Here is a 24,805-nt window from a genome sequence, read left to right as displayed (position 1 = left end):
GTCCAGTCCAACCATTATCCCAGTGTAACCACTAAACCACATCACCCAGCGCCGGATCCAGACGCCTCTTGAACACCTCCAGGGATGGTGACTCCACCACCTCCCTGGGCAACCTATTCCGATGCCTGACCACCCTAACAGTGACAAAACTTTCTAATATCTAATCTGAATTTCCCCTGTCTCAGCTTAAGGCTGTTTCCTCTTGTCCTCTCACTACAGGCGTGGTAGAAGAGACCCCACTCCCACCTGGCTGCAGCCTCTTTTTGGGTAGCTGTAGAGTGATGAGGTCCCCCCCTGAGCCTCCTCAACAACTAAACAATGGCTCCCTGAGCCATTCCTCAAAAGACATGTTTTCTAGACCCTTCAGGAGCCTTGATGCCCTTTGCTAGGCATGCTCCAGTATCTCAATGTCCTTGTCAAAGTGAGGTCGTCTCTCTGCACTGCCCCTGATGGAAATGGATTTTTCTGTGTCTCCTGAGCTGAGAGGGGCAGGAGGACCTGCAGTCAGCAGGGCTTGGGGTGCAGGTGCTGGGCCTGGACCCTGTTTCTTCAGGGCACCATTATTTTGGGGGAACCCTGCCCAGCCTCTGGCCCCTGTGGGCTCACACAGCTGAATCCAGCCTGGATTTTTGGTGTAAATAATTGGTCTCCTGCCCACATCCAGCAGTGATGTGCTGTGGGACTGGACAAAGCCTGAAGCAGGCAAGTGTTGGGCTGGAGGTGATGAGGGGTGAGTGCTGAGGGGTCCCTTTACACTGAATTTCAAGGATGGAGCTGGCTGTCACGACTACCTCTCTTTGTGGCACTGAGGTGTCCACACAGGAACGAGTTTTGTGCTCTTCCACCTGCTGTTAACTGGTGTACATGAGCCAAATCTTGAAGGTTTTCCACGTAAATCTGGAATAATTATAGCCCATACAAAGTAAGAGCTGGCCTGTTGTCCTTGCTATCCATAACCTGGAAGATAATTAGTTTCTGTAAATCTGTATATAAAACAGAGGGCTGGGAAATAAAACCCGACCAAACCACTTATAAACTGAATAATGGCAAAAAAACTTTTTACTTTACCACTACCTTTGAGATAATATGCTCTTGGTCTCTGTCCCTGTGACTTCAGGCTGAGGCCATCCCTTTTTATTTAAGGGTGTTCATTTATAATTTTCTGCTGGTATTTTGGCTGCTGCCCAGTTTTCAGGCTTGTTCTCTTTTGGTGTTAGTGTCCCATCACCTCTCACCACAGGAAGAGGGCAGGTAGGGAATCATATTTATTTAATAGGACAGCTCTGTGCAGCTTCCCTTCTAAAGGTGGCCAGTATGGGGAGAACAGGCTGTTCTTTGTACAGCTGGAGACACTGTTGAAATAGTTTGATCAGATACTATCAAAGGAGTTATTTGGAAGTTCATTATCAGTCCTTACAGATATCCAAGTCAAGACTCGTTGGCTTCTCTTCTTTTCGTGCCTTGTTACTTGAATTACAGTGGAGAGGAGCTGGGAGGAGCCTTGTTGGTGCAGGCAGGAAAAGGTTAAGAGCCGTTTGTATCACCTGGGAAAGCAATTCTTTGATTTTTCAGAGGGCGCTAACATGCTGCAGCTCATGGAAACAAAGGAAAGGGGATCAAGCAGAAAAGTTGTTCTTGGATTTTATTCTCAGTGGTAGAACTTGTGAGGGCTGGGTGTTGATGTCTGCTGGAAAATACGGAGTTTTGGATTAAAAAGAATTTTTTTTTTTTCCTTCTTCATTCAAAAAATGATCTGTGAGGTAAGTCTTGATTCCAGCTGGTGACTTTAGGTAACTTCTTTTTAGATCGAGGGGTAAGAAAAACCTTTATCTTGCTGACCCATTTTAAAACAGTGAATTCTTTGCTTAAATTGTTCCTTGGGCAGGGAGCACAGGCAGGAGTGTGAGTCAACAACTGTAAAAATCCCACAACGCTTTCCTGTGTTGTCTGCATTCAAATTGCTTGCATTAATTTCCGAGCTAAAGTATGGAAATTCAGGAACTGGGAGAAGCATAATGAGTCAGGGGAATTTGGGACTCAGAGTTGCAGTAAATATTTCAGTGATGACAGGAGTCTTTTGAATTGTAGTATCTATGTTAATGTGCTTTTGCAGCTGATGCTTCAAGCATCTTCTGGTGGTGGTTCTTAAAGTGCTTCCCAAGCCTTGTCTCCTTCATCCTCACTGCACTCCCAAGGGTTTTGTATTTTCAGATCCTGTAAGGACTTTGGTGGCAGCTGGTTCAGTTGTTGCCCCTGTGCATGTGCTGATCCTTAAGGGCAGATTGCTTTAGGGGATGTAAGAGAGGGGTCTCAATTGCCATTAATTCCTTGCCTATCTGCAGCTGAGACTGAGGAGTTCTCACCTTAAAAAGTGCTGCTGATTTTTGTGTGTGTGTGTGAAAACAGCTGCTTCTTCACAGCAGTGTGTCTGACCGAAGTGTGATGGGTGGGAACAGCTCACACACAGTTGTCACTGAAAGCAAGTGCCCTGTGAAGTTTTTATATCCGGTGGAGAGCCCTGCAAAAACGATCCATTCACCTTGGAAATACTAAACTGGAAATAAAATGTACTCTCAACTCTTGGGCAGGTTTAACTGCAGCTTGTTCCTTGAGGTATTTCTCTGAGGCTGTCTCTAAGGTACTGAATTCTGGTGGAGTTATTGAACTTTGGGTGGGGGGAATGCTGATTTAATGGGTTTTTTTCTCTTTGCAATTGTCAGTGAATGCTGTAAGTCAGTGGTATCTGATGTGTGGGTTATTTCCCATCGGGATACAAGGGCAGCACTGTGGTGTAACTCGCTGCCCACCTGGTGCTGTGATACAGATAAGCATCAGTCCCTGCAAGAGTTGCCTTGCCAGTTCTTCCTGCTCTTCCCTGCTGTTCCCAGCTTCCCTTTCTCCCCCACATTTTGCTCAGGCCCTGGTTTCACACTGTCCATGAGGGACAAGGCTATAATCCAGCCAGAGCTGGTGGATGTCACTTCTTTCATCTTAGACATGAACACGCTGAAAGGCAGAGTTGGGGCTGTTTGGTTCCTGCACATTTTGTTCCTCATCGCTGCCTTTCTGTTCCCCTCATCACACAAAGCTTTTATCATCTCCCTGCTGGTGTCCACAAAGTGCAGGAGGAGCTGTGGATGTTCACAGCTTCTGAACTGTCTGTTCCCAGATTCTGGCTGGACAGGAATCTTTTATCACCCCGTCCTATTTTGGATTAATATGTTCTTTGGAAAGGTTATGACATGCTCTGATCTATCACATTCTGCTGCTTCTGGATCCCTGTGGCAAGTGCAGAAATAAATCCCTGCAGCCTGGTGTCAGAAACTCTATCTTGAAGCACATTGCACGTGATTCACAGTTAAATGCTGTTGTTTGCAGGGATTGCTTTTGCATTAAACAAAAGATTGCAAACCCAGATTGTCTCATTCAGCAAGATTTCTCTTATTTGAAGAAGTTATTTTTCTAAAAACTGGACTGTTAAGTGCTTTTTCTTCTGTTGTCAGTATCTGACATTCGTTTAAGCTGCTCAGTGTGAATACCATTTCCAATTTCTTTACCAGTGCTATTGATTAAAATGCAGTTTACTTTTCTCGGGAAAATTTGATATTCAAAAATGTCTTTTCACTGTGAGTCAGAATGTACTTTTCCATGGAATAAAAATTCTGGAAAGAAAAAAAAAAACAGCTATTGGAAATGTTGAACAAATTATATTGTCATTTCAACCAGGTTATATAAGAAAAATGAAAGAACTTCAAAGTAAAAATGAAGGGCTCTGGTATTTTTCTCATATTTTGAGAAAATTAGTACATTTCTTTGCAGTTGTTAGATTTCATTTGTTCAGAGTTTTCCATATGAAACTCTCAGAATGTTCTGTACTGGCCCTAACTCCAAGTTCCTGTTTAATTCAACTGGCTGTTTCAAGTTACATATTAAAAATGAATTATGAACCTTTTTTCTCCTTTGTCTTCAGCCACTGGTCATTCTTTAGAAGTAACAGAAGAAGGGGGTGTTTCCAATATTGTACAGAAGTCTGTAGTTCTCATGCTATAAATGCTGTATCCCATGGTACAATTATTCACAGCAAGCCTCTGGTTTTGAAGAAAACTGGACACAAAACACCTTTGGAATGCAACAGGTTAAAATTTGATTTTGCTGTGAGCTGTGTTGCATCTTGCAGCTTAGAGATCAAAAAGTTACTGGGGTAATTCCTGCTGGTTTGGATACCCTCACATGGTGCTCTCAGTGTCAATATTGCTGTGGTCACGTTACCACACTGCTGGGGTCAGTTTTTGGGTTTTAATATTCCTTTCCCTTTAATTGGAAGCACTTTTCTGTGCTAAGTGGGAAGGAGCTGAGCTGTGCTCAGCTGTGTGCTCTGGGGTGTTGCCTGAATTACAGAGGAAACAAACTCTGTGGCAAAGGTCTGCTTTTCACTTGCTTAAACAAATAATCCCTGAGGAGAAAGGGGGTACCCTGGGGGTGATAGGATTTGGGTTGAGGATGTGCCCATCCCTGAAGCACTCTGGATTACACTGATTCTTGGTGTGAACTGGCCTCTCCTTGAACTGGTGGTGGGCACTGGCAGAAGGACCAGCTTGGGGGGAAGACTTTGAGGGTTGTAGGTCCCTCCAGTCTTCAGGAGAGAGCAGAAGCTGTCACACTGTTTTGGGTAGAAATTCAGAAAGACAGAAATGCCATTCTATGCTTTTCCAGCATCATAATATTCTTGTTATTCTTGATTTTTTTTTTTCCTGCCTGCAACTTAATGAAGCCCATTATTCCTTGTCCTGACTGTTGTGCTCACGAAGAGCAGACATTATAATGTCTCGCCACACCTGTCCTTTCTCTGTACTAACCAGTACTTTCATTTTACCACAGATGATTTTCTAGCCCTTGGATCTCTCCTCTGGACTGTTTCCAGTTAGCACATTGTCCTTCCAGAAGTGTGTTGCCCCAAAACCAAGCAAGACTTTGGCAGAAGCTCTACCAAAACCAGCTGGAGGGAGAGGAGAACTCAACTGCTCTCACTGGTGTCAGAAAGATGAATTTCCTCACAAGCTTTTCTTCCCTTCTCTGAGTTGCCTCAAGCACCTGTTCTCACCTCTGCTGCTGATGTCCATATGATTTGGTAACTAACCCATGTGCTCTCTGCCTCAGCTTCCCTACAGTTTGAAAAGAAAAACTTCCATATGGATTTTACTGCCTATTTAACTACTTAAAATTTCTGGATGAGGGGCACAAAGCAAGTGGAAAATAATCACTGCATTTGCAAGCCAGTTTAGAGCTCAGAAGGAGCAAAGAAGGGGGCAAGACATTTTATAAAATCCTGGAAGGTTCAGGCAAATGGAACTTTTCAGTTTAAACTAGAACTTTATTTTGGAATTTCTTAAGGAGAGGTTGGAAGTCTGCCACACTGTAATAGCCTTATATTGTAGGAAACCAAGAATCCCAGTCTCTTGCCCTGTATAGTTCACAGATACTCACTGGGTCGTGCAAGTCTGAGCTGTTAATTTTACAAACTAAAAAGAAGAAAGAACTTTACAGGCTGATTTCCTGTGCTCAGAAATAAACACCTGAGAACTGCCTAGTGCAGATTCACACTGTCATTTAACCTCAGCTTTCAATATTTGGTTTGAATGTATCCACAAAAAGCCCTTGTGGCTGTGGAAATAGCAGATCTCATCAATATTTTGGATGGCATGCAGTTGATTTCATTTAGAACAGAAGATCTGTGAAGGAATTTTCTGTCACCTTTGACAAAATTAAATTCATTTCACAAGAACTTCCCTGGGAAAAATTCTGTTCTAAATAACTCATCATTGTGAGTTTGGTAGCCCAAGAGAACGTGGTAAATTCAACTTAATTTCACTGCATGTATTTTTGGCATTTGTATCATTTCAGGGAGCTGAGATCTCATGTTATAAAGAAATCCAATAGGTTAGTTGCTCAAGGAGCCATAACTGATGGAACAGGATTGAGCTGATGATCTGACGTCATAAGGTTTGGCTGCATTTTTGTGGTGTTCCACTGAGTGTAGATGCATTTGGTGTTGGTACCTGACCTTTGAGAAAGGGAATTTTTTCTTGGATGGGGATGGATGAAAAATGTCATATCTGTGTTGGCATTATTCGAAAGCCAGGCATTGCTTTTATGAAACTAAACACTCATCCACTGTAGAGTTTTGTTGCAAGAGATTCCTGATTTGCAGGGATGTGGCTGATTGTAGGGAGCACGAGGGCTGGATTTGAGCTTCCCTACACGCCCTCAGCCATGGCTGGATCCTGCAATATAAGCCCTGAATGATGCTCTGTCTAGTACTGTAGGAACCCAGAACTCAGACCAATTTGCCAAGGTCTGAGAAGAGACAGCAATGACATTTTTTGAGCAACTTATTTTAAGGAGCAGGCTAATTTTAAAGGTCGAACTGTATTTTTTGCTTCAATATTCTTCCTGTCTTGGACACAGAAATGCATATTTAAAGGTGATTTTATTCTGCGTGTTTGAACTCATCCTACTTTGGGATCTAGCCAAGAAAATGTTGCTGAATTTCCATCCCTAAGTGTAATGCATGTTTGATTTCAGGTGTGGCTGTCCTCATAAACTCAAAAATATGTCCATCCGAGGCCTGAAGAAGAAACAGCCGAAGACTTTTAAAGTCAAAATTATAACAGTGGATGCTGAAATGGAGTTCAGCTGTGAGGTAAGTGTCAGAATGCTGGGGAGGAGGGGACTGACCTGTGTATTAGCAAGGCAGAAATTCTGAAAGTTCAGATTATCTGTTCATGGATGGTCTTAAAACTGATCTCTCATGGATTACTTAGTCTCAGGTGCTTCCTTCTGTAAAACAAACTATTCAGAATTAAAAGCTCTTTGCATGAAATCCCTGTGGTTGACACAGCTAAATTAGCAGCAGGTCTGTTTTCTTCATAAGCATTCCAGGACATAATGCAGGCCTTGTTTGTATGTATTCTTACTTCTCCACAAAATTATTTTTCTTTATAAGTGACACAACACTTCAGGACAGTGCCAGCCTAAATGAAGAAATCTGGTTAAAGCTGGTGCTAAGATGTTACTTATAAAATAATTTATAAACTGGTATCTTTGTGCTCAGTTGATCTGGGACATTTTCTTCAATTTGGCCAATAAACTCCAGTTTATTTCTTTAACTCCAGTGGCTGTTTGGTATCTCTGGGCAAAGGGAAAAAGAATCAAATGAAAAAGCTGGCTTTTCTTCTGTTAGTTATGGCTATCTAGTAAATTGGTCAGAGAAATCATGACTCAAATAAAATATAGCAAGTCATCAATTGCTAAATAAATTGGGCTGCACCATCAAGGAGATGGAACTGTGCCTGATTAATTCCTAATCATCCAGCAAAAGCAAAATAAGACACAGTTATTTGGAGGAGCTACAAAACTGAGGTCCTATGGGACTGGCAATTTTTTATGAGACTTGACTGATCTAGAGTTCTTGCAGGCAGAGTTGTGAAATTTTGATTTAGAGATCAGAGTCCTGGTTAACAAATCCAGCTTAATGTATTCCTTCCTTTGCTATCTCTCCCTTCTCCTCAGATATTGCTCTTTTGCTGGGATGGTTTCCAGCTTTCCACTCAAATACTGCCTAAAAGTTCACTTTTTTTTTTTTTTATTGCCTTTAAGTTTTTAGTGGCTGACCCAGGCAATTAGACAAACCCATCTCTTTAACATGTAGTCAAACAGATGAAACAGATGTGCAGCCTCTTTGAAAAAAAAATGAGGATCATGTCTGTGAATCTGGGACCTTTAATCAAAGTTTGCTCTCTGTGGAGCCAGGCTCCTAAATTGCTGCAGAAGACAGGCTCCTGCTCATTTAAATCAGAGGAGCACAAAGGCTTGGCCTGGTGCCACTGAAATACCTGAGGTGTGTGAAAGGTGGATTTGCTTTCCTTGTTCAGCATTCCTAACCTGTGCCCTGACACTGCTTTGATTTCCCCTGGCCTTCCCTCAGTCTCTCCAGCTTGTGTAAACTATTGAGTAATATTTTTTTAACAAATATTAATAAAGCCTTGCTGTGTCCTAGGAAATCAATAGTACAATCCTCATCCCCTGTGCTCCTCAAGTTCTTGCTGTTGTGGCTAAATAACTCCAGTTGCTTTGTGGATGTGTCTCTGGAGGAGAAGGAGAGGAGGTGGAGCACAGTAACTCTTACACAGCAGTAGGGATATTTCATTGAAAATCTAAAGGTGAAATCAGAGTTCCCAGGAGAAAGACAAATGGAAAAAAAATTCATTTAATACGTTAATATAGTAATATTAATGTGTTAAAATACCCGTTTTTCTTAATTTTCTTTCTCTCTTTTAGATGAAGTGGAAGGGAAAGGACTTGTTTGACCTGGTGTGCCGAGCACTTGGTTTAAGGGAGACTTGGTTCTTTGGCCTGCAGTACACAATTAAAGGAATGTGCACCTGGTTAAAGATGGACAAGAAGGTACAGGAAACAAAATATTACAGTGTGGCAGTTACTTATGAAAAAGATTCACCTTTTCTAGCACAGGAGCTAAAGGAGTGTGTTACGTGACAACTCATAATTTTACATGGTAGCATTTTTAAGAATAAAATCGTATTATTTGGTCTGGTGGCTTCTATCCCATGTGACCTGGAGCCTCACACACTAATCACCACTATATGCACTGATTGCTCTAAGATTAAAACTCAGCATTGCCCTTCCTGCTAAAATATGGGAAGGCTGCTTTAAGTGGATTATGGGCTACTTTCTGGTTTTCCTTGGGAATATTATCTTGAGACGCTTATGTATCATTTTCGCTGCTGACTTTATTTTATCTGTAAACAGGTTTTAGATCAAGAAATCCCCAAAGAAGATCCCATTAGCTTTCATTTTTTGGCTAAATTCTACCCAGAGAAGGTAGAAGAGGAACTATTACAGGAAATTACCCAGCATTTATTCTTCCTTCAGGTCAGAAATAATTTTTAACCATGAATTCCTTCTGTATTTACCCCAGTCCTTTTGTATTGTCTTTGATCTTGTTGGCAGCTGTTATTCTCAATGATTTTGCTTGCTTCAGCTGTATCAGCATCTCTCTAAATATTTTAATTTTATGAAATACAAATATCTCTCCTGACTGCTGTGGTTTTGTTCAGGTGAGCTGAATGTTTTGCCTTCTGTAGGTTTTTGTTCTCTTGATGGCTTCTCTTATCCTTTGTACTGGGAATTGGAGTTAAATTACTGAAACCTGTAGTTTCATGTAAAATGACTTTTACACCTAGCAGTTTGGGTGATAATTACACATCTGGATATTCCAGACTTGGTTTTGCTCCTACAGTATTTGTTAAAAAAACCATGCAAGGCTGGCACTGCTTGGAGGACTGTGAGGCTTCTGCCCTAACTGGTCAGTGCTGAGAAGTATAAGTGAAACCATCCTTTTTATCAGTTTAAGAAGTTGTCTTGAGGACTGTGTCACCTGATCTGCTCTGGCTGCAGATAAGGTGGATGAAGAGAGTCTCAACAGCTCCTTGTCACTGTAATCTTAGACCTGCTGGTGTAACCTCTTGTGTAACCATTCCCTAACTCTGTTCTTTCAAAATGAGCAGAATTAGAAGAGGCCTGTGATTAAATGTCCACGGGCTGTGGGGGAGTGACTGCACAGGCAATTGTGGAAGCAGTTGTGGAGGAGAGGGAAGGAATGGTAATAAGCAGCTGGGGACAGTAAGGTTTTTCACCCATATCAGCAGCAGATGGAACAAGACCTTTGGCTACAGCCTATCCCTGAAACTAAAACTCGTGAGTTCCTAAAAATAGTCCTGGTGGTTACTGGGAGATCTTCTGCAGGACTATAGAAAGCAAAACCACTAGCAAACAAGCACTCCCTGACATGGCCTTCTTAAATATTCATTTTAGATTGTAGGGGTAAAAGAGCATAGAATTTGGCAGCCATTCTGAAACACAGGTTTGTTCATCTAGCAAGTTTGGAAAGGAACAGACAGCAGACACAATTTCTCAGCTCCATTAAAAAGCAGATGAAGGAGCAAATTCTTGGAGCGTCACCAAAATGCATCACCCAGGGAAAGCCCTACTGTGTCTCCACAGCTGCAGCAACAGGCTGGAGCTGGAGCAATGGGACACAGGCACTGAGTTTTGGATGGTCACTCGTTGGTCAGCTGTTTGTTCCAATGTCTGGGACATCCACCTTCCTTCCCAAGTGGCTGGGGAGTCCCTCGGGAAGTTCAGCCTTCTGGTGCGGTGCTTTATTCCAGTAGCTTTCAGCAGGATGTGTCTGTGCAGGTAGCTTGGGTATATGGAATAAATTCAGTCTGCAGCTGTAGATAAACACAGTAAATACTCTTGTTCCCTGAGGAGGATGTGTTAATGAAATAATGGGAAAATCATGCTGTTCTGAGGGTTAATACACTAACCAGAACTTCATCCAGAACCCTTAACCACTTGGAAATTTGCTTGTTAAGGTAATTTTGGAAACGAATGAGAGGGGCAGAACTCTTTTCCTAGTCTTTTAATCCTGATTTTTTCCCTGTTTTTTTTTCTTTTCTGCTTGAACCTGCCTTGACTAGCAGATATGCAATTAGCAAATTCTTGTCATTCCGAAGCAGGAAAACAAGACTGAAACAAATTTGAACTTGCAGAGTTTCCTGACTGTAAGAACTTAAGATCACACCTGGATGCTAATAGGAAAAACATGTACAGACATCTGGATGCCTACAGGTTTCAGCTCTACTGACTATTCAGACCTTTGCAAATTAATGGGGCATAACAGCCTTCTGCAAAATTCCTGAATCAATGTAAATGACTGAAGTTAAATGTTGTCTGCTTAAAGATTAGGTAATTTGTTCCTTCTTTATGAAGTTTAACAAAAAGTCCTTGTGAAATCTGACCAGAAAAAACCCCCAGACACTTCTGGGGGATTTATCTACATTGTTCTAAATTCTGGAACACAATATGCACCACGGAGTATGAAAGCTGGAGCTTTCCAGATTGGAAGAAAAGTCTCGTCGGTCTTTTCATTCTTTCCATTTTAACAGCTTAGAAAGAATTTTCCCCTGTACTATAACTCAGGTTCATACATTGGACTCAGCAGAGACTAAATTTAAAAGAAAAACTTTCTTGATGGTTCATTTCAGTTCACAGCACCTGCAGTGCCAGGGTGTATTTGTAAAGATAGCTTGGTGCTATCACAAGTAATTTTTCCTTTTGGAAATGTTTAAGTCTGTGTGCTACGCAAAATTTTGTTGTCTTGTGCTTGTTATTAGGCTAAAAACATTACACCTGAGAGGAGGATTTGTGAAGATTAATTTCCCCTTCCCTCTCTGGGCTTTCAAATAAAAATTGCACAACTGATTTAAAATCAAACAAAAGCTCACAAACAATTTATCACACCTCTGGTGTTGGTAGCACCACAGATTATTAAAATGAAAAGCAGATTAAAAGAACCCTTTACCATTTATACTGGGCTTTTATTTTAAGTCCCTATGTGCTTAGACCGCTGAAATGGAATAAATTAGTGCTCTATTAGCTCCCCTTTTTTAGGACTCCTTTATTTTCTCATTCTGGAAAGCTTGAGAACATACTGTTATGGTTTCAGTATGTCCATGGCAATACCAGTCAGCCCTGAGCAATCTGGTCTGGTGGGTCCCAAGTGACCTCCAGAGCTCCCTTCCAACCTAAAATTTGATGTTTGACATGATCTAAAGCTAACTTTTCCAAAGCAGAAAGAAAAAGGATTGTTAAAAGAAATGAAGTGCAGACAATAAAAATCATGCTTTATAACATTTTCTTTTACAGGACTCCTTATATAACTGTGTGGAGATAGCTGACTGGCATTTTTGGTCTCATTAAATGCAATGTTAAGTAAAGGCTTCCTGTGTTCCTCAATGCCAATTTATTGCTGCTGTTATTAACTCATAATGGTGATGTTTGGTGCCAAGTTATGGTCTGGGCATGTCTAGTTTCATTTCAAGCCTTACATTAGTCCTGATTTTGAGCTTCTTTAACTTGCTCCCTTTTTCTGTCGGTGTAGGTTAAGAAACAAATCCTGGATGAGGAAATCTATTGTTCACCAGAAGCAACAGTTTTACTGGCTTCTTATGCTGTTCAGGCCAAGGTTTGTGCATAGAAGGTCTCTTATGGACTCTTTTTAATTTTTTTAGCCAACACATCTACATGGTGGTGTGTAAAACACAGCAGCGTTAAAATTTCCCATGAAAGAAGTAGTTTATCCTGGGAGGTACAGGCACAGTTAGAAAAATAAGCATTAGATGCCACTACAAGGGGTTTTTTCTATACTATGCTTTCAAAATTTAGAGGACTTAACATTTTAATGTAATCTTTAATGTAAGCAGCAGTCCAACTGTTTTGGACTTAACATTTTAATGTAATCTTTCTCCCAGCTAGAATTATTTCCTGTTATTTTAAAAAACAGCCATGGACACAGAAGGTGCTCACAATGGGAGGACATGATGTTTTTTAGTATCTCTCAGAACATAGTTCACTTCATGCCACCAAGGGTCAAACTCATCCAGTGGCAGGAGGTGAACACAGTTTCTTAGGAGGGCTGACCCTCTGCAGCAGCTCAGCTTATGTGCAGTTGGCTGTAGGAACAGGGGAGCTCACATTCCTCTGGTTCAGAGTATGAAGTCATGGGAGATTCCTTCCTTCCTGCAGTTTCCAAGAGCCACAGGTTAGGACTGAAGTCTAAGTTTAGAGGCCACCTTAGTGGCTGTGTTGCAACCAGGTGCATAACAAGAGGCCTGGAAGTAACTTTCATGGACTGTGCAGATGAGAGGAACCTGTTTATGTTGTTACCCTGTATACAAGAGAACCAAAATAAAGTCTGTCTCAAGCAATCACATTAAACTACACAAGCAACAAGTTCTTCAGCATTCTGCATCCAACAACCTGAACTATCTCTTCCTTTCTTGGCACAGTATGGTGACTACGACCCAAATTTTCATGAGCCAGGCTTTCTAGCCCATGATGAGCTTTTGCCCAAAAGGGTAAGTCTTTTATTCTATATAAAACCAAATCTTTGAACCTACTCTGCAACACAAATATTGCTGTGGATTAACCAGAGCATTAGAAACTGCAAAGTGACTGAGCTGTGAACTGCATTGCTGCGCTCACATCGCCTGGGAGAGGATCTTGAAAGGACACCAACCTTCTTCCTTTCTCTGCAGGTCCTCAGGCAGTACCAGCTGACAGCAGAGATGTGGGAAGAGAAGATCACTGCCTGGTATGCTGAGCACAGGGGTATTGCCAGGTACTGAAATCACTGCAGTCTTTAGAAATCCCACACATTTCAGTCACCGGTTATTTGCTGTCTACAGTGAACTTTGGCTCTTGTACAGTGAGCAAAGAAATACGGGTCTCCCAGCTGTGTTAATTAATTTATCACTAAGGATAAAAGCACCAGCTCATCTGGGGTAAAAAGTGTCTTGTGTAGGGCTCCAGGTGCTTGTAAACTGGACTTGCTTTGAGGCGAACAGAGAAGCTGAGGGCTCCTGCAGAGAATCGTAACCCAATACATCTGAAACAGGAGTCCTGCCTCCTGGTCCATATATGCCAGCAGAGAGAAGTTCCTGCAGACTGTGAGTTGTGTTGAACCTGCAGGTAGCCCTGAGAGTTTTGCATTTTCATTTAAGGCCATTTTCTTCCTGGAGTTGCTGATGTCTGTCCTGCGCAGGAGCTGCGTTTCCGGAGCTGGGTCACACCAGTCTCCTCCTAGAATAAAAACAACGAATCTGATATGTTTTATACTTTGTGAGAACCAGGGCTCAAAAGGGTGTCAGTGTACTTAGAAAGGAAGCAAAACAGTAAAGACACAGCATCATGACTTTTGGTGCTAACCCACGTGGACATTCAGCTACTTCAAGACATTCAGCACATCCTGAAATTCAATTAAATGAGAAATAGGAGCTGCTGGCACCCATGGGCAGCTTTTCTGAATATTTGGGCTCAATTTCTCTTTGGCTGTACAAGAGGCTTTTTAGCACTATTTTTATTGAATATTTTCCTCAAGACTTATTGATGCCTCACCTTGAAGAGAGGAGAAAAGTGGGTGGAGAGACCCTTCTTTGGCCTCGACCATAAGGTCTGTTTAGAGTTTGTTCAGGACTCATTTCTCAATGAACTCTATTTCCTGAAGGAAATATATTCATGTAAAGGAAAACAATAGCAGGGTAGGTTTCCAAGACATAATAATGATGGAGTGGCAAAACTAACAAAAGGATAAGACTGGACTTGAATTTTAATAAAGATTACACTATACATGATTCATGAATCAAAATAGGTGCAACTTTACTGTCTTTTTTCCTGTTGAGATGCTGGTTTTATTATCCTTTTTCTGTTGTTGAGAGCAAGATGGCACAATTTAAGTAAGTTTGTACAAAGGACCAGATTGCCTGTTCATTTCTAGATGGGGAATGTAGAACCAGCCAGGAAAGAAAAGTTAGAAAGGAATCTTATAATCATGGCCTTATTCTCTAGGGATGAAGCTGAGATGAACTACCTGAAAATTGCCCAAGACTTGGAAATGTATGGTGTCAATTATTTTCCAATTGCTGTAAGTGCCTTATTTTAGCAGTTTTCAATTGCTGTAGGTGATGGTGCTGTTCTTTTAAAATCCTCCAGGGAGTTTGGAACTGGGTCTCCTAACTTCTGCTTTTCCCTGCTGATGGTGGGCTGTGTAGTGATTGTCCTGACTTTTACTTGCCTGCTAAAGGAGTCGGTGAATAAAACATTTAAGATTAATGTTTTACAATCAGACAAAGGTCTTGAGTAGCTCCAGATATGTAACAGGAAGAAGGAGAAATAGTTTGAGCTGCTGTAGTCAACCTAGAGGACTTGGGTTATCAGGTAGCAGTGACAACATTCTCTGTATTTTGTAGAAACACCAATTTCCTAAAAATACAGATAAATATCAATGCATTAAAACAAGTGTGGTTCTTGTCTGTGGTTGTTTAACGTCACCATAAATGCCATTTACTGATATCTCTTGTTTTTTAGCAAAATAAAAACCACACAGATCTCCTGCTTGGAGTTGATGCCAAAGGTATTCATATCTACAGCATTAATAACAGGTTCTCTCCAAACAAGTCGTTTGAGTGGAGCGCTATCAGAAACATTTCCTATAGTGAGAAAGAGGTAGGATGGCTTTGATGTATTATTCTTTTTATATGGGTGTGGACTGGGATTCTTGGAACAGGCTGAAAGCTTTCTCTGTTTAAATAATTTTGGGGGAGAAGGGGAAAATCCTGGGGAGCTTTGTTACAGAACTAAAAATAACAGACCTGCCTTTCAGATGTGCTCGTAACCTCGGTTCCCCGAGGCGCCGGGGGCTGCTCTGAGCTCTCACACTCTGTTCTGGTTCCCTCCCTGCTGCTTGTCCTTTGCAAAACAAGTGTGTTGATCTCTGAAAAAGACAGATATTACAAATGCCACCGTGCCTGGCTTCCTCAGTTATCCCAGCGGGAATTCCATGATCCATAAAAACTTAATGCCGTTTTCCCCAGCGGAAAACCTCCTCGTAGCTGGGGTTTGAAGCGCAGTGGCAAGAGGACACATGCAGGGAGAGAGCCATTTTTTTCTGCCTGAACTCTGCCAGTTTGTCAGTGTGTGATGTCAGGCTCCAGCACAACCCTACCATTGCAATTTCCCTGTGATTTCAGAGCTTTTACTTGTAGGAAGTACCATGGAGAGTGGGTAGAATTTATTCTCATTACAAATCGTGGGCTACATGGAAGGCTATAATCAGGAAAACAAAATCAGGAAAGCTACTTTGGAACTGGCATACCTGGAGTTTGTCAGCCAAAGGACAGCACACCTTTTTCCCAATTTTCTTTGGGCTTTTTGGAAAACACTGAGATGAGATTTGCTCTTTGGAGTTAGGTGCATGGACATTAAATCAGGCAGCCCTCCAGGTCTTCTGCCTCCAAAGAGTTTTTGGTCCTTGATAACAATAACCTTCCCCTCAGGTGTGTGAATGAACTGTGTTAACTCACTGTTGTTGGGAAATTGGGCATCCCTGGGCTAAATCTCTACAATATTTAGTGACACATCACAGCCTTGCTCCTCACAAGTTGTCACCTATGGGGTGAAATGAGCTGTAGGACCTCATGATCTTGGTGACTCAGATGCCCTGGAATTAGACATTACAGTGCAAATGAGTTATTGGAATAGAGTTCTGTCTAATTGTCCTGGTTCTGGAGAATACCATTCCTAAACCACCACACTAACCCACCAGTCACAGCAGACAGGATCTTAAAGAATGGAGCCATATTTTGTTATGCAGCCAAACCCAGCCCCAGGTATGAGGTGGAGCAGTTTGTACTGACCTGGCAGCATGAAAGCCCTTCATGTCCTCTGGGAACAGCTTGAGGGATGGACTGACAAAGTGAGAAAGCAGGAGCTCTAGGACTGTTACCTGCTGGTCAGAGGAACAAGTCCTTTAGGCCCTTGCTATTATACCTGCAAGGACTGGTATTCTGAGAGGTGTTTGGCATCTCCCTGACTTTAAGAATGTGACTACTTCTGGGGATTAGTAATGCATTCTGTTTTCCTGATAACCAGTGCTTGTTCCAGAGTTCTTGTAGTGTGCAGTGCACAGGTGGTGTTATTATGAAAACCACCATCCAAACTGGCACTGGGGTGGGTCTGTGGGAGGCTTTATCCTCTAACAGAGCCTGCTCTGGGAGCAGAGGAAACTCTGCAACAACAGCCCTGGTTCTGATTCTTTGGAACCAAACAGTTTTGTACCACTCTCCCCACATTTGTGGCATAAATTGCTGCTTCCCCGGAGAGGAGTGGAGATGAGCTGAAGTTTGCATTAGTATTAATAGTTTCAGCTTTGTTTTTCTCCTTCTTACTGTGCCTCCTTTTTCTTTTTAATTTTGCCTGTATAGTTAACTATCAAACCTCTTGACAAAAAAGCAGAAGTCTTCAAGTTCTTTTCCTCTCAACTCAAAGTGAACAAATTGGTAAGTGTCCTGCTTTCCTTCTTTAAATCTGAGCTTGGTAATACTGGCTGATACCTGAGTGAGAAACACTGCTTGTAAAACCTTTGGAGAGTAAGGGAGCACTGAATTTCAGCATGTTTTCCTGGAGATTGTGCTGTCTAGGGAGTCAGGGAGAGTATCTCTGCCCTCTCTGGAGAGAAAAGTGAAATGTGAAAGAAGGCTCAAATCACAAAGGGAAAAAAAGATACTGGAAGGGGAGGATGTGGTGTATGGAAAAGTGCAAAGCCACTGCAGAAGCAGCTGCCTGTGTGGGGTGGGATCAGAGAAGGATGAAGGACAGAAGGAACCTCTCATCTTGTTACAAACTTATCTAAACTGTTATGTGAGCCTGCCCTCGGTGCTGATTTTCTTGGAAGGGAAGCAACTGCCAGCATTTGTGCTGAAATCCTGACTTGTCCTGTGAGGCCAGTGTGGGGCTCTTTGTCCCTCTGGCTGGGGCACAAGTACATCAAAATCACATTTGCTTTACCTTTCCTATCCAGATTTTCCAGTTGTGCATTGGAAACCATGACCTATTTATGAGGAGAAGAAAAGTGGACTCAATAGAGATCCAGCAAATGAAAGCACAAGCCAAGGAAGAAAAAGCTAGAAAAAAGGTAGGTTCTTTCTGCTCCTGTATTGTTGAAAACAGTGATTATTATTCCAGCTGGTGCCCTTGCTGCCCATGCCTTGTGTGTGTGTGGGAGGTAAGAAAGTGCAGCAGGATTGAATGTGGGAACAGCTCCAGCCTGTGTGTGGCACCTGAGGATGTCAGTCCTGTTTGTGAGACTGAATAGGTGATAGCAAAGATTTGGGGTACATAACACATCAATCCAAGGGCTCTTCCAGCAGTCTGAAATAACCAGTATTACCTGCTAGAGGAGTTCAGTGCTGCAAAGTGCAAGCAGCTTCATCACTGCATCTCTGGTGACTGTCAGTGCCCCAGACAGAGAGCAGCCTGGTCTTCATTGGATGCATTTGCTGCACTGCCTCAGGCCCAGGTGAGATTCTGCTGCAGACCCACAAACGTGGTGTTGCTCCTCCTATTCCCAGATGGAGAATCAGAGGCTGGCCAGGGAGAAGCAGCTCAGAGAAGAAGCTGAGAGAGCCAAAGAAGAGCTGGAAAGGCGGCTTTTCCAGCTGGAAGATGAAGCCAGGCAGGCAAATGAGGCCCTGGTGAGCAGCACGTTCATCTGAATATTCTTGTGCTTGAGGGGCTTTCTTATTTGGGAAGGAGGATTTTTTTTTTTGTCTTATGACTCCTGTGAGACACCAGGCATTATAGCTCAGGCAAAGCTGGAGAGTTTCTTATCCCTGGTGGAAAGGGCATGGAGGAATACCTGGGAAAATGCTGCTCTGCCATAGTCTCCCTTTGCTGTGAGCTATTCACTCCCTGTATTTGGCTCAAAGTGCTTTCTTCAGGCAAAGGGGGAGAAAGGAAGCAACCTTGGAGCTGAAATTGGGAGAAAGGGGCACAGTGCACTGGCAACTGAAGGGACTGACTTCAATTTTTGGTCGATACCTTTGTCCAGCTTTATGCACATGTGTCTCCTTGCTTTGTAGAGGTGAGAGGCAGGAAGTTCTGGAGCAGAGGAAGAACACCAGACCCTACAATTATATTTAATTTTTATTTAAGAAATAACATTTTTATCACTTGACCTTTTGGGAAAAGACACCTTCTTCCTGCCTGTCTGCAGGGGTGATTTTGGAGACGCCAGACAAGGAACTAAGAAAAAATTGTTTCTTCTCAGCTTCGATCCCAGGAAGCAGCAGAGTTGCTGGCTGAGAAGGCTCAGATTGCAGAAGAAGAGGCAAAACTGCTGGCCCAGAACGCTGCAGAAGCCGAGCAGGAGCGACAGAGGCTGGAGATCACAGCCCTGAAAACCAAGGAGGAGAAACGCCTGATGGAGCAGAAGATGCGGGAGGCAGAGCTGATCGCGGTGAAGCTGGTGAAGGAGTCTGACCGCAGGTGGGGTTTGCTTGGTGGGGCTCTGTGGTCTCACCAGGGATGCCTGGGTGCAGAGAGTGCTGCTTTTCTTACAGCTAAGCCCAGCAGGGAGGAATTGTTCCTGGAGTGACACTTCACAGCGACTAAACCTCCTTGCATCTTGTTTGTTCCACCTGGTCCCAGTGGCTGTGAGGCAGATCGAGAAGACGCAAAGCTTTAGAGATGTTTAGTAGGAAAGATCCAGGATGCAGAAGCATTTTCTGGCTACCTAACTATCTAAATTTCCCAATCTGTATACCTGTGAGTTAGGAGGCTGTTTTCCTTCATTAATACCAGGTGAAGGTCTCTTATATCCCATCAGATCTTTGAGAAGTGCAAACCAGGCAAACTCACGTGGAGTGTAAACCACTCCAAGTGTTTGCATGTTCCATAACACTGTGCTGCCTGAAAATGCAGAGCAGGCCAGTGTTGACAGAGGATGTTTAACCTTGCTATTAAGGACCTTCTGCTTGTTTTAGGATACTGCCAAAAAACTTTCCAAAATAAAGAGCAGATAAGTTGCACCTCTCCCCACCTCAGGGAGGATCTCTGACAGCCTGGAGAATCTCTATCAGCAGGTCACAGCTTAGCCCATGGAAATGAGGAATAGGAAAAACATGTTAATTCAGCCAGTTTATGCAGGACTGTCTCTGAAAGTGTGTGTCCTGCTGTGTGCAGTTAGTTCTCCACGTGACCATCCTACCACACATGCCTTGGGGTAAAGTTATCACAGTAGTGGACTTGTTCTCTGGAAGCTAGTGAGGTGCATAGCTCTGAAATCCATGTATTGCTTTATACTGGAAATCATCAGCCATTCACATCAGGATATTTATCTTTCAGAGCCAAGGAAGCAGAGCATCTGAAACAAGACCTGCATGAAGCCAGGGAGGCTGAACGGAAGGCGAAGCAGAAACTCTTAGACATAACCAGGCCTAATTATCCTGTAAGTTTCTGCTCTACTGGGCACCATTTCATCTTCAGAGACAGTCAGATGTTGATGGCATTTTTATAGCCCCCATCAAGCTGAGTAGTGACATTTCAGCATCCAATTGGGGGACAAATACCTGAGGGACCAAGTGGTGCATAAACACAGTGTAGAGAGGATGGAAGTTGTGTTTGCTCAGGGCAGTGAGTCAGGCTGTAAAGAAAAGCAAGACAGAAGTTAAAAACAGGACTGGTGTTGGGACTTAGGGAGCAGAGACTGTCTTGCCTTCATGCCTAATACTGACTCTGTGCCATTTCAATCAGGCAGTACTTTGTGGAGATGGTTGTACTGAACCAGCTGTGTCATCCTGGCATGGGAATTGCCCATGAGTGTCATCAGGCAAAGCAGATGGAGCTGTCTCCAGCGAGAAGGCAGCACTAAGGATGTGTGCCCCAGCTTTCTTTTCTGCTCCAGTCTTGCAGAGGATGGATTTCCATTCTCAGCCAGGATACATCTCTGCCCTTGGATCTGTGGGCTGGGGACTTCAGCAGCTCAGCTGGGTACAGGGCTGCAGGAGCATCTGTGTGTCTCAGAATCTTATGAAATGGCTCAGCTGGGCATTCTTGCAGAAGCTGAGGAGATAAACCCCAAACCAAACAATCAGATCTTACTGACAGGGCTTGTGTTGCCTCTTTCAGCACGTGGCCAAGTACCCGCAGTACTCCCCAACTGACACCAGAGAGGCCAACTTTGACAAAGGATCCATAAAGCTGGATTTGAAGGACATTGACCTCAAGAGACTATCCTTTGAGATAGAGAAAGAGAGGTATCAGTATGCTTGTGGTGTAAGTAAATGGGAATGTTAATCCAGGAAAGTATAGAAAGGAAATCTCTGGGAATCTCAGTTCATCCTTTTAATAACTTGGGATGGCCTCCTACTTGTACGTATGGCCTTTTACTGAGCTGGTGTGGATGATGCCTGTGTAAGACCAGCTATTTACACACAGGAAGAGTTTTCTGGTGGCATCAAGCCATGAAAAGTGCAGAACCTTCTGTCTTGGGGAGCAGCATGCCAGGGACAAAGCACTTTGCTGAACTGACAGCTGGTGAGAGAAGTTTCCCTCTAGTGCTAAAGTGTGGTATTGCTGTGAGCTAGTTCAGCAGAGGCTTTTCCTCCCTTGGTCTGGAAGGAAATGCTTGGTCAAAAGCTAGGAAGTGAAAAGAAGAAGGTGAACCTCCTTCTCACTGGGTCAGGGGAGCCAGACTGACATGTGCCAGACTTCATTTTGCCTATCAAACTCCAAAATGGAACAGAGAACAACTCTCCTCCTTCCACACACACCTGTTCTTGGGCTATGTGGTGTCACTAAGCTTTTTGTCTCCCATGTGTGGACTCAGGCTCGACTACTTAGAAAAGAGCAGAAAATTCGAAGATCGACTGAAAGAACTGAAGTCTGAAATCCATGCTTTGAAACTGGAAGAAAAACAGTCTGGGCTTTACTCCCACTGGAATGAAGTCCTGGGCTCCTTGGATCGCTCCTTAGGGAATGTACGTACCCTAAACCCCTGCCCCTTCCCTCAGCATGGACCATAAAGGAGAACAGTGTGGCTGTGCCAAAGGTAGTTGCTGTATTTCAGCTCAAGGCTTTAGTACCCCTGATAGTAAAACATCAAAAGCACGAACACAGAGGAGGAAAATTCATGTCAAAACAAAATCTAAGGCGTTTTTCCTGGGCGTGATACCCGTGCCATAAGCAAGAAATAATCGACTTATTTTACAGATTATGAAATCACAATAAGGGTTTAAGGTCTTGCAGCAAACTAAATTGTTGTAACTAACACATTTAAATGTGGTTCCCTATAGTTTGCATCACATTCTCATTCATGTGCTTTGTGGTTGCTAAAGTCATAAAGTCTTGGTGTGTATTTTTTTTTTTTTTTTAAGGAATGAGGAACTAGACTCAGGTTTTTGTCATAAGTTGCTTGTTATTTATATAAACACTTCTTCCTGAAGCAGTGTGAAAATAGGGTTGGCTGTGTCTGCAGGTTGTTCCACATGTTGCAAAAATGGCTCTGAGTCAACAGTTTTAGAGAGAGATGGGAGGCTTGGAAAAATTATGAGGAAAGATGGCCTTTATTTCCTGACTATTCATCTGATGTTCTTTTTGGCTTAATGAGTGTTGATATAGAGAGGGCATTAAATTTCCATGTGCTCTTTTCTTTTAAAGGCCCCATCATGGATGAAAACCTTTGAAGCTGGAGATTCATTGGATATAAATCTTCAAAGACCTTTCCCCGCTTACTTGTTAAACACTGCAAGCAGCTGGCCTTGTACCAACAAAATTCAGCACACAGTGCCAATGGAAAAGTCATCTTCTCAAGCAAATTCATTGGTTGCCAACAGTGTGGGCACAGAAACCAGAAAACAGATTATAAAGGTAATCAGATTTGTAAGCAAATTCCCAAATGTTGACTAAAAGTTTAGAGTCCAGAGAGAATGGCTGGTTGTAGGGACCTGGTTTGTCCAACTCTGTCACAGCCTCTCAGATGACAAGTCAGTGCAGGGCTGTTGCATGATTTTGGAGACCCTGTGCTGGCACATCATTGGGGAGTGTTTGAGGCCACCTGTTTTCTCTCCCTTACGATCTAAGCTGGAATGCAAAGCTGTAAGCCTTGGTAAATGAAGCAGAGATGCCCATGCACAGTAGGAGGATCTGTGTTAAATTTAATTTGTATCAGCCAGGCTTGGAAATGAGAAATGTGCCCCCAGGTACAGAGAGCTTAAAACAGGCTGTCTTCTGGTTTTAAAAGGCAGGGAGGAAGACACCAATAAATACCCAGGCTTCCAACAGATCAGTTCTCTTCCATGTGTTCCCTGCCAAGGAGTCGAGAAGAGCTATAAGCTGGGTTTTATGAAAAAACAACCTGCTTTTTGATATCACTGGACTGGAGAATCAAGAAGGGTGTGTGGTCTTGAACACTGGGAAAGAAATCAGCTTTTCTGTAGGGAATGCTATTTGTGCAAGGTATTGGGAATGAAGAAAGCTTCATGTATTTGCTGCTGGCTTATATGAACAAAACTGAGGGGATTCAGGATCAGTTAGAAGCTCTAGTATAGAACATTCAATATTTCAGTCTTCAGAGTTGTGTGATTAGAAGGAACACAGTTGAGTGTAGCAACAGATGAGGGATCAGCTCTTTCTGAGGCAAGTAACAGAAGTGACTTTTAAGACCAACCTCATCCAGGTGGCAGGGGTGAGGCAAATACACTGGTTTAAAGAAGGAAGAAAAAAATATTGCAGGGCATCTTCCAAAAGGCCCCAGAGTTGGAGGTAAAGGAAGACCCAGACCAAAGGGACTTACTTTAAGGTGGAACTAATTTTGCCTCTTTGCTTTGCCTGCAGGTTCAGCAGCATGATTCAGATGTCATCTATATTTGAAGCATCTCGTTTCCTTGCCAGACTGGTAGGACTGGTGGCCTTCTTTTTGACTGCTGTAGAATGGACCTGTATAGGACACTTGGGCAGCTCTGCCTGTAAAGGGACATGGCACTGTGGTCAGAGAGGTGCCATTCAGCCTCCAGGCAGGGACATCAACTGGGAGCACTAAAACTGCCCCTGCAAAACGTGACCAGTGTCTCTGGGTACAATGGTAAACATGCAAACCCAGAGGAGTGTTGTTTACTGCTTATGCACTTTTGAAGAGACACTTTACACTTTGCTAAACCTTCCTCCCCCAGGTGTTTTCACACACTGACTTAACAGTGCTGTGCTGTACTGCTGGAGGAAGCATGTGAGGCAGCAAGTGCCCAGGAGGTGTTTGGGATGAGAAAATTGTACACAAGCTTGGTGTTTACCTACACAATAGCATAATTATGTTTTTGGTCTGGTCCATGGGGCACAACTCCCACAGAGATGCTCAACATTTTAGTGTTTGCCTGCCAAATATTTTCCTTTTCCTCCCCAAACATTTCTTGGATCACTTAATTGATTTGCATTTCTCTGTGAGAAATCTCAGCTTTTAATTCCAGATGTAGAAGTGGACATCTTCACATACCTCTCATTCCTGGGGGAATCCTTTGTTTGGAATGAAAAGCTTCTGCTCTTACAGTCTCTGACTAGATGAAGCACTTGCTGTTGCTTTTGCTGCTCGAGCAAACTTTGCATACATTAACTGACTTCCCAGTTTTGTGTAACACAGAAACTCCCAAATTAGACAAAGACAAAAGATGCTGTTGGTGTCTGCCGAAGTTGGACTTGTTTCTGATGGAGAAATGCATGCAGCAAATTGCCTCATTGGTAAAACCCACTTGCATTTATCAGGTTTGTGTGTGTTTAAGTGTCTGTTCCACCATAAATCTTAGCTCTGAGGGCTTGTGGGGAAGCAGACAATATGCAGCTGCAGCTAAAGTAGTAGCATGTGATGTGATGTAAAAATGAATGTTAATGTTGCTAAATATCTTGTTCTAAAAGCTAAGAGTAAAAAAAAAATGTTCAATAAAAAGCTTCAATTTCCACTTGCTAGTAACAGCTTTGAGGGGAATGTTGTGTCAATATTCCTACAACATTAACAAGGCAGGTTTGAAGAACAAACACACACATCTCTGCGGAGATCTGCACCAGGCTGAGCACAGTGGGGGATGGCAACTGCAGCCAGCTCCGTGTCAGGCTTGTACCAGTCGTGGCAGCCCCACGTGGAGAGGGACATAAGTGATCCTGAGTGTGTTCCCAACCCTGGGAGCAATGGCTGCCTTGGGTGGTGGGTTGGGGTGTGCTAATTCTCTCACAGCTCTATCTGGCACGTGATGTTTGCAGACTATTGGCTGTTACATAGCTTCTGAGCTGCCTGCAGCAGCCTTGTGTGTGAGAGGGAGAAGCTGTTTGAGATGCCAGAAGGATG

The 24,805-nt window shown here is 43.0% G+C and overlaps 1 protein-coding gene across 1 annotated transcript; it reads left to right on the top strand.

Moving 5' to 3' along the window:
* The first annotated feature begins 5,095 nt into the window (after positions 1-5,095).
* Positions 5,096-24,353, top strand: LOC103763624 (merlin). Its single transcript, XM_018076586.2, has 18 exons — positions 5,096-5,128; positions 6,583-6,700; positions 8,338-8,463; positions 8,827-8,949; positions 12,023-12,106; positions 12,930-12,998; positions 13,179-13,261; positions 14,488-14,563; positions 15,007-15,144; positions 16,902-16,976; positions 17,498-17,611; positions 18,048-18,170; positions 18,746-18,963; positions 19,822-19,924; positions 20,605-20,732; positions 21,305-21,455; positions 22,135-22,344; positions 23,311-24,353. The coding sequence occupies exons 1-18, from the start codon at positions 5,121-5,123 to the stop codon at positions 23,344-23,346; spliced, it is 1,983 nt and encodes a 660-aa protein (XP_017932075.1). The 5' UTR covers positions 5,096-5,120; the 3' UTR covers positions 23,347-24,353.
* The last annotated feature ends 452 nt before the right edge of the window (positions 24,354-24,805 follow it).

Source organism: Manacus vitellinus, unplaced genomic scaffold, assembly GCF_001715985.3.
Source record: "Manacus vitellinus isolate BGI_N305 unplaced genomic scaffold, ASM171598v3 scaffold_32_pilon, whole genome shotgun sequence".
NCBI classification, from domain to species: domain Eukaryota; kingdom Metazoa; phylum Chordata; class Aves; order Passeriformes; family Pipridae; genus Manacus; species Manacus vitellinus.
The sequence above is the reverse complement of the archived record's forward strand: the minus strand, read 5'-3'. Positions and strand labels throughout refer to the sequence as shown.

What these genes read in the sequence shown, in the direction of transcription:
- LOC103763624 (XM_018076586.2), top strand. An exon ending in GAGCACAGGGGTATTGCCAG is followed by an intron (nt 13,262 to 14,487) that starts GTACTGAAATCA and finishes CTTATTCTCTAG; the next exon opens with GGATGAAGCTGAGATGAACT. An exon ending in CCAGAAAACAGATTATAAAG is followed by an intron (nt 22,345 to 23,310) that starts GTAATCAGATTT and finishes CTTTGCCTGCAG; the next exon opens with GTTCAGCAGCATGATTCAGA.